Below are 8822 nucleotides of genomic sequence, written 5' to 3'. Positions count from 1 at the left end.
TGCCTATAGGTGCATGACAACCGGCTCTTCACTGCTGCGTGTTGGTGGCCATTTGACATCTGACTGATCCAGCTTAAGGGAGGTGAGGTCTGTCTGTGTCTTTAAGCCCCGGAGCGTACTCTGGCTGAGCTCTCAATATGCCTGGAGACAGGAACCCTCCAGACAACAGAGTCTGGTCAGGGTGGACTGCTGCAAGGAGATGACCTTCCACTGGCTGGCCACCCAACTTTGGAGGTACCGTGTGACGGGTCTGCTGTTGACCTTTGGGGTTACCTCTCTGCTCATACTCCTAGGAACTCATTCACTGCAGCATTCAAGGTGAGGAACAGAATGAGTCTTCCTGTAGGATCCGGTCTTATTGTTTGCAGTGTATTATGTACAATTGTACTATAGCAGTTTGATGGCTACAAATGACCGTTATTATTCTGACAAAGACAAAATGCACAATTACCCAGATTACATTGTGTTGAGGTGATTTGCGTTGAAATTATTTTTCTTTCTTTTCAAAGCCATTATGTTTGGCACAAAGGCTGGAGTAAAGCGCCAGTGGGGGAAAGAGAGGGACTGTCTGATGATGCCAACCAAAGGCCAAATAACAACCCATCCCAAGAGCATAGAGGAAGAAGTGACAGCCAGCCATCCAGTGCACAGGCTCAAAAGGATGCCTATGGTTATAACATGCAGAGGACAAGGATCAGTACTCCACCTGTTGCTTTCCTCAAAACACACAAGACAGGAAGCAGCACGGTCCAGAATCTGCTGTTCCGCATGGGAGAAAGGGGCGGCGCCACGTTTGCATTCCCTTATTACACCTACCAGTTCAGCTACCCAGATAAGTATGCCAACATGATTATGCTTTGCAAGTCTGACCAGAATCTCTAGAATGGTGTTCTTAGACTAAAACTGCTAAACCAACAAACCATTAAGTAATTAAAACAACAAAAATGAATACTGGGCCTGTGGCACATTGGTTGCCTATATGTTGAATATGAAAAACCTTAGTTCTACCTGCACATGTGCAATATAGTGCTTTATAAATATGGTATTTTGTCTTTCCTCTGGTTCCAGATTCAGGGCAGAGTTTGTGGATGAGTTACCTGATGGCTCCTCTCAGTTCGACATACTTTGTAGCCACATGCGCCTAGACTTGGGGCAGCTGAAACAGGTGATGCCCCCAAACACCATCTACATCACCATCCTCCGCGAACCTCTAAGGACGTTTGAGTCCATTTTCTCCTATTACACTTCCGCCATTCCTGCTTTCACCTTCGCCAAAAAGGCAGCTGAGGCAGCAGAGCACAAGTCACCACTGTCGATCTTCCTGGAGTCCCCCGAGTCGTTTTGGGACCCTAAAGAGCCTGGGGATGGCCTGGGAAAGAACCCGATGAGCTTTGACCTAGGTCTCGACGGCCGGCAGTGGAACTCCTCCTGGCCGGCTGAATTAACCCTGCTGGAGGAGACCTTCCAGCTGGTGATGATCGCAGAGCACTTTGACGAGTCCCTGGTCCTCCTGGGGGCCCTGCTGAAGCTAGAGCCTGAGGAACTGGCCTACGTCCGCCTCAACGCTCGCTCCACTCAGGATGTCACTCCGCTGGATGACAAAACCAAGGCCAGGATGCGGGCCTGGAACAGCCTGGACGTTCTGCTCTATGACTTCTTCCTGCAGTTGTTCTGGGAGAAGGCGGAGCAGTACGGCCTGGAGAGGCTGAACGCGGAGGTGGCTCGGCTGCGGGCCTCCACACAGAGGGTCAGACGGAGCTGCGTGGCCAGGGAAGGGGTTCCTCCTGGGGAACTGGAGGACCTGGTACGGCCCTGGCAGACCGATACGGTTACCATCCTGGGTTATCAGGTGCAGGGGAACCTGACACAGCAGGAGCAGGGATTCTGTGTGCGAGTGGTGCTGCCTGAACTTCAGTACCATGCCCATCTGTATTTCCAGCAGTATGGTCGGGACATGAGGGCTGTGCCTACAGAGTAATATGTGTAAGCTCAGAATACAGCAGTTACATCCTAGAAAGGATACTTTTTTTCTTGCCAAGTGTTTAATTTTTCAATAAACAAATCAACAAAGCAGACAGTTGCATTGATTTAAAGACTTTTCATGTGCGTTAAAGATTTGCAAGTGAGTCGTTCATTTCAAATTCATAAAATATTTATTCAGATAAACCAACAACAAAAACAATCCAGCTCAAACAATCAGAGTATTCTGCCTGATCTTTGTGTCCTTTTCCTGCTGCAGCATACTCACACGGACTACACTTACAAGCCACTTCTCCAAGAAAGTCCAGTTATATTCATTCAATGTTTATCATGTGCGAGTCACATGGTCACAGGAATCCAATTTTCTAATCCACTCAAACACTGCACATCCTGTCACATGACGTCAAACATTCAGAGCCCTATTCTCTCATAGTACAGCGCTTGCCTGACTGGTTGTCTGTAACATACATTTATTTAGTCATTTCCAACAGGATGAGCAACTACAGCATGACTTCCCAAAAGGGATTTTATGACCAAACACAAACTGGGTGTGATGAGATTCCCTGGTAATGCTCTTTCAGAGTGACACAGTTATAGAACGACAAACAATGGAACAGATACAAATGATAAACTAAAAAGTACACTATAAACAAATTAAAATTTAAACCCTCCATCAGCTGAATTGCATTCATTGAAACACATACTTCTAAAATAATAAATAAAAAATAAAAATGAGCGCATAACAGCAATAAAAATATGAGAGTAGTGTCATTGGCCTAATGATATTTGGGCCACTTTATTTAGACCTTTAAGGGTCCCTTGAGGTTATTGCTTGTGGAGGTTGAGGATATTGTTTGCTCTTGTAATTTCCAGTAGTTGCCACATAGTTCAGTTATCTAATTTATGTGATCAGTGATCACTTTATGCCCCTCAAGGCATATTTTGTCTCCTTTTGTTCATAACAGAACAAACTCGTCCATGCTGTTGCTAGTGTTAGAGCTTTTCCGCTTGTCCTTCCTCAGGATGTGGGTGATGTTGTTTGAGGGTGTACTGCTTCCCTCCTCCTCCTGACCGTGTCCTTCTGCGAATATGAACATGGGGTACTTCTCTGCAGATGTGAAGAGAGCCTAGGGAGACAGAGGATGACCAATGAATCAACCAATCCAGGGAGAATTCCCCCCCCCCCCCCCATTATTTATTTACAATTAGTTTACAACCACATGGCTAAAACAACAAAGCAAAATCACACAAAGTAAGACACATGAATCTTGTTGTATTATGGATTGCCTCCAAAAAGCTACACAGTAGCATCCTAGCATGCCAAAGCTTTCATGAATAGAAACCCACATAACCCACACACATACCGCATTAACAGCTGAGCACAGTGATTCGAAGTCCTTCTGGCCTTTGGCATAGAAGCCTATGGTGCAGCTGGGGTCCATGCGGGTGAAAGCCATTTTCCTGGGATATTTACAGTGAAATGACTGCAAGTGGTGTGAAGAGAAGAATTTAAAAAGTCATTAAATTCAGGGGAAATAATTTAGATTCCATTTCTTTAAATTCTTGAATGTGGTCGACTCTACATTCATACACACGTTATGAGAATATCTGGTTCCCACATTGCATAGCTTACATGACCGATCGCAGCTGTCATAGGAGGAAACAAAACAGAACAAAAAGAGGAAGACGACAGCACTTCCTCATACCTCCAAGGGAAAGTTTTCCTGTGTGATGTCCACTGTGGACTGACAGTAGTGAGGGTCCAAGTACAGCAGATGGTCGTCTATAGCACAGCAGGCCAGAGAAAGGACAAGTGAAAGGACTGGCAACAAACAACTGAGCAGAATAATAATGAGGCCACCAGTGCAATATCCTGTACAAACCTTGAAACCCGATGAAGAACAAAGAGTGCTTCGGTTTTCCCCCAATAATTCCAATGCAGCATTGTAACGTCAAGAGTTTCTGTGGAAAAGACTGAGGAATGGGTTGTTGTTCTCTAGAGCACGGGTTCTCAAATCTCACAGATCCTCATCTGATAAGATTTTGTCCCAGAGAAACTCATACAAGAAGATTGTTGTTGTTGGTGATTTAGTATTGAATTGTCTACTGTCTACTGAACTGTCTACACTGTATGTGGGGAGATAATAATGGTTGACAGTGAACCTATAGTTAGAATAGCCATTTTAATACATTATATATTGAGGATAGTTTCTAGTGAATGAGTGAATGTGTTTTGAGAACCACTGTTCTAAAAACACAGTTTCCTCATAAATTGCTTGGTTACATGGATTGCATGTAAGAATTAATGCATGTTATATGAGTAATACAAAATGTTGTTTGTGTATGAGATGAAGTTACTTTGACACAAGCGATATATGTGGGATTGAGTTCTTGTCCTCCAAGTCGCACAGGGACCAGGATGATGACAGACTTCCAGGACTGACTGGTTCCCGTGGCGAGAGGAGGCCGCTCACACAATCTCTTCACATCCTCTATGTAGACTGCACACAGAAAATAAAGGGACAGAGGAACTCACGTCACTGAAAAAAATGAGGTGCCCAGACATGGCCAAGTGGTTAAATGAATAGTTCATTCCCAAAATGAAATTTTGGTCATTATTTACTCACCCCATTTCAATCAAAACTCCACTTAACTACTGAAGTTAACAGGGACATTTTTTACAGCTCCAAAAACAAAGAAAAACATAAAAAGAAAGACAGCATAAATGTCCATCAAATTTCTCCAAACAGCACTGTGAGTCAAATGTGCAATACTTACCTCATTATCTCCCTTATTTTCCTCACTCATGAGCTGCTTGGAGAAAACTGATAGATATTTGTTCGTTTTTTTTTTAGATATAAAAAGGATGGCCCCCATAACCTCAATAGTTTGGGAGAAGGCTGAGATGGAACTATGGGGGCTAACTCACTCTGTGTTTGATGGTCCTACGAACGTCAATGGAGTTTTGACTGACATGGGGGTGAGTAGATAATGATTGAATTTTCATTTTGGGGTGAACTATTCCTTTAAAGCCACATGTGTACCCTGCTGGTCTGGAATCAAATCCTGATGGACCTTTCTCTCCTGTGTCTCCCTCTCTTCATTCCCCAATGTCTAAATAAAGAATGAAAATACTAAAAGGTGATCAGACTGCCCACTCTCCTTAATAATATGTAGATATGACTGAATGAGCATATAAAATCGGTACACTACTTTGTTTATACAGGTGGCAGGGGAAATGTCTGTTTCTGAACACAGCTGCATTTGGTATGCCCTCCAGAATAGAGAAAATGCACTGAAAAAATAAAAGATACTCACTGGTGCAATCTTGTGCAACATACACGGCCAGATTGGGAACCTCCACTGATGCCGCCACAGCTTTACTGAAACAAAAAGACATCTCACATCACTAAAGGAGGAGGTTTTATCCTGATAGTAGATGGTTTGGATGATCGGTCCAGTATTTCATCACCACAGGTCTCACCGGAGGATATGTGCCACAATGGAGGGGCCGTACCAGTCCCCAGCCTTCTTCCCGGAGCTTTTCCCCAGCGCCACCAGCTGGTGTACCCCAAAAGGGGCTGTGGGGTGGTCTCCGAACCATGACACCACCCTTCTGTGTGTGGACTCCATGCGTCGGTCCAGGAGGGAACCGAGGCTCAGTTTTCGACCCCTTTTTTTAGGCCCTTGCACAAAATTCCATCCACTGTCTGCGTTTGATGCTGGACGAGTCTCTGGGAGATCCATGTCATCTTTGACCACATGGTGGCTCGAAGACCAAGTCCAGCCTGGAAATTACAGCATGATAAAGTCATATAAAATGTAACAATTAAATGAAGCTCTGGCAAAGCTAGTTTATGTGACTTGCGATGACTGTGATGTTTAGAAATGACAGTTGCAAATGTAGCATAATATACCTGAATTTTGCATTACAGTGGGATTATGAAAGACTTTTTCATCAGCGTCTATAAGACTGTATGCATTTATACTCTTTAGCCTTAAACCAGATATGTGATATTGTGGTGTGCCTGTGTGTTGTCACCTGGTGGCAGCAGGTGTTGGAGCAGGCCATGTGCCAGCAGCATCTGCCCAGTGCGTAGGACACAACCCCAACCGCTGTCGGTGGTCAGAGAGCTGCCTCCCAGCTGAGGGAAACCCCGTCTGTACGTCAGCCACAAGAGAGATGCGAAGGAGCGACGGAAACGCTCCCTCTCCGCTGACACAAACACATAAAACAGACCAGCAACAGAGCCTGACTTTTAATTTCCTGCTCATTTTAGATTCACATGACCAAGCTGACGTCAGAAACTATGGCGGGCATGTTGCTCAAGTCAAGTATTAGAAAATTGCAGCACTGCAGAGACGGCAGGCCTCACCTTGATGACTCAGCAGGTAGGAGTGTCCAAGCATAGTCAGAGGAGAGCTCTTGCTGAAGTGGGATTTCTGCTTCAAGGACCAGCCTGATATGGTGAAGGAAGGGAAAACAGCTTCATTTTCACAAAACAAACAGAACTGCTCTTGAGATAAAACAACACAGTAACAGTATAAGCCAGTTACAATGTCGGATAGGTAAACGGACCATATTTGACGCTGTTCCATGCCGAGACCAACTTGGATTTGAGTTTGCCTCTGTCCTCTGCCTCCTGGTCGTCCCTGCTCTCTTCCAGGCCCTGGGGTCCAGCAGAGTCAGTGGAGAGGTAGAGCCAGTCGTCCATATGGTCATCCTCAGAGGACTGGCAGGAGGAGCTGGGATTCATAACAACTGGGGCTGACCAACACTGAGTGTGGAGAAATGCTCCTTATCGCCATAGCAACCTATGCAGATGTAATAGGAACATGAACAACATGACCAATTTATTCTACATGACACTATGTGCCTGGTGGATAATGCAGTGAAGTAAATCATATTATTTCGTCTTGGAACATGATTTTGTTTACCAACATCTGTTCCTGAAAAGGACAGGTCCTGTGTAGAGTTAATTTTAACCATGGCAAAGTCAATAATTGTCCATGTTGGTGTGGAAAGAGGAAAACCATGTGACAATACCCTGTGACTGAAGGAATTTCAGATGTCAATTTAGCTAGCGGCGGCACAAGAAGAGGCCGAGTCCAGTTCCTATTCATTAGGTCTGCTTCCTGTATGTCACCTTGAGGACATGATGGTGACAACGAGCAGCACTACAGCTACTACTTACTGCTTCTCAGTTCTGTGTTACAATTTTCAGGGTCATTCATTCACAAAGACAGTAAGCAGTATGCAGTTACATTATCTGAGTGTCCAGTAGTTTAATGCTTTCAAAATAGCTAGGTAAAACCAACTAAATAAGTTGTTCATTCCTTCTCCATCTCACAAAAATAACAATTCAAAACGACAACAAATAATATTTTTATAAATTGAATATAACGTAACGTCTACTGTAGCAATATCAATATGACAAGAAGAGAATACAAATGTCTATTGTCATTACAAGCGGTTGAATAAGCAGCACGGGCACGTTTTCAGCTCTACTGCGTTTCTAGCTATGTGAGCAAGTTCTCATGGTAAATCCATCCACTCTTAGCTAATCTCAGTATGAATTAAGTTATGAATGCATAATATTCTTCTTTTACCTTTATTCAGACATTGCCATTGTGTATCCTTTAATTAGAGCAAGGCACTTAAGAGTTTCCGCGGAGATGCCTGTCTGTGTCGGTTGGTGTAAAACAACTCGGACTCGGTCTTCGAAGACTAGCAATGAATTTGAGCGAATTGACATTTCACTTCCTGTTTATATTCTTGAAAACGTATTAACGCTACTGTGATTGGTCAACAGAGGACCAATCATAGTTTAGCTTACAATTGTCTCCTGATAAGGGCCTCTGGTGCCTCTGAAGACGCTGGTCCTTGGTCACTTTTCATAATCTTGGGGGAAGATACTGCTGAAACCACACTTACAGTCCTTTCGACAATGCTTAAGTCTGTAATCAATCAAGTCTTGTTTCCACTATTAGAAAAATGACAAAGGAAACGATGTATTTCTCTGCATTTTATTACATTTCTGCACTATAGGCTTTTTTTTGCATTAGTTTTTCACAACGGTGGCTAGGGGATATGTTGCAATGTAATGGACAACAACAAATAGAGATGGTTGTTGTGGTATAAAAGTCATACACTTGGACAAAGATGGACATAACAGCAATATTGCAAGTCTCAGTCTTATGGAATGACAGGGTTGAAACTGCACAAAATGGGACAGCCACACAGATTTGGTAGATTTCTCATTATAGATGTAAAATTCAGAAATTTCAAAAACAACTAATTTCAGTAGCAAAGCAGAAATTCACTAACTGATGACATACAAAAACATTTGAATAAATAAAAAAAGTGTAATAAATAGATAAATAAAAAAAAGAATAAATAGTAAATAAACATATTTGACACAAAATAAAGTGCAATTTTCTCACATCATCGCACACACAAAAACACAGGCGTTTAACATCTAAACACGGGGTTCTTCTCTGTTAAAACCAACACAGCATCATGGATAAAGTGAGCATGGATCTAATGTCATTTAAGCTAAGACTGTCTAGGAATTTAAAACTCATCTGATATTGAATTTGAATAGGTTCGTGAAAAAATGATACATCACCATTATAATGTAGGAAATGTAAAGATCCGCAGGCAGAAGGTAGGCTATCTGACTTCTCATAAATGTACCGAATCAGTGACTTAACACAGCTGACCATTCATTTCCACCTCAGGAGCTCTCTTCTGGTGTCATGTGCTACTGTCCACAAGGTGGCAGTCTAAGACAAGTCTGAGCCTGGTGTCCCAAAACCATCAAGATCATTTTAGCACATAG

General features: G+C 43.2%; 2 protein-coding genes across 2 annotated transcripts; one reads left to right on the top strand and one right to left on the bottom strand.

Annotated features, from left to right (window-relative positions):
• Nucleotides 1–199: 199 nt before the first annotated feature.
• Nucleotides 200–1978, top strand: LOC139926690 (galactosylceramide sulfotransferase). Its single transcript, XM_071918484.2, has 3 exons — nucleotides 200–318; nucleotides 699–836; nucleotides 1069–1978. Exons 1-3 carry the CDS (start codon nucleotides 200–202, stop codon nucleotides 1976–1978), a joined length of 1167 nt encoding a protein of 388 aa, XP_071774585.2.
• A 156-nt stretch (nucleotides 1979–2134) lies between these two features.
• LOC139926700 (cysteine protease atg4da) lies at nucleotides 2135–7720 on the bottom strand. Its single transcript, XM_071918497.2, has 11 exons — nucleotides 7591–7720; nucleotides 6560–6795; nucleotides 6357–6440; nucleotides 6023–6196; nucleotides 5465–5768; nucleotides 5299–5363; nucleotides 4339–4481; nucleotides 3864–3942; nucleotides 3687–3763; nucleotides 3345–3464; nucleotides 2135–3107 (listed from the first exon to the last, which is right to left on the bottom strand). Exons 2-11 carry the CDS (start codon nucleotides 6735–6737, stop codon nucleotides 2937–2939), a joined length of 1395 nt encoding a protein of 464 aa, XP_071774598.2. The 5' UTR covers nucleotides 6738–6795; nucleotides 7591–7720; the 3' UTR covers nucleotides 2135–2936.
• Between the last annotated feature and the right edge of the window lie 1102 nt (nucleotides 7721–8822).

This window comes from Centroberyx gerrardi, chromosome 7 (genome assembly GCF_048128805.1).
Source record: "Centroberyx gerrardi isolate f3 chromosome 7, fCenGer3.hap1.cur.20231027, whole genome shotgun sequence".
NCBI lineage: Eukaryota > Metazoa > Chordata > Actinopteri > Beryciformes > Berycidae > Centroberyx > Centroberyx gerrardi.
The sequence above is the reverse complement of the archived record's forward strand: the minus strand, read 5'-3'. Positions and strand labels throughout refer to the sequence as shown.

Coding starts and splice junctions, on each gene's coding strand:
- LOC139926690 (XM_071918484.2), top strand. CDS start 200: ATGACCTTCCACTGGCTGGCCACCCAACTTTGGAGGTACCGTGTGACG. Junction 319..698: donor CATTCACTGCAGCATTCAAG/GTGAGGAACAGA, acceptor GACAAGGATCAG/TACTCCACCTGTTGCTTTCC. Junction 837..1,068: donor CAGTTCAGCTACCCAGATAA/GTATGCCAACAT, acceptor CTCTGGTTCCAG/ATTCAGGGCAGAGTTTGTGG.
- LOC139926700 (XM_071918497.2), bottom strand. CDS start 6,737: ATGAATCCCAGCTCCTCCTGCCAGTCCTCTGAGGATGACCATATGGAC. Junction 3,943..4,338: donor CATATATCGCTTGTGTCAAA/GTAACTTCATCT, acceptor TCTTTTCCACAG/AAACTCTTGACGTTACAATG. Junction 3,465..3,686: donor AGGAAAACTTTCCCTTGGAG/GTATGAGGAAGT, acceptor CACCACTTGCAG/TCATTTCACTGTAAATATCC.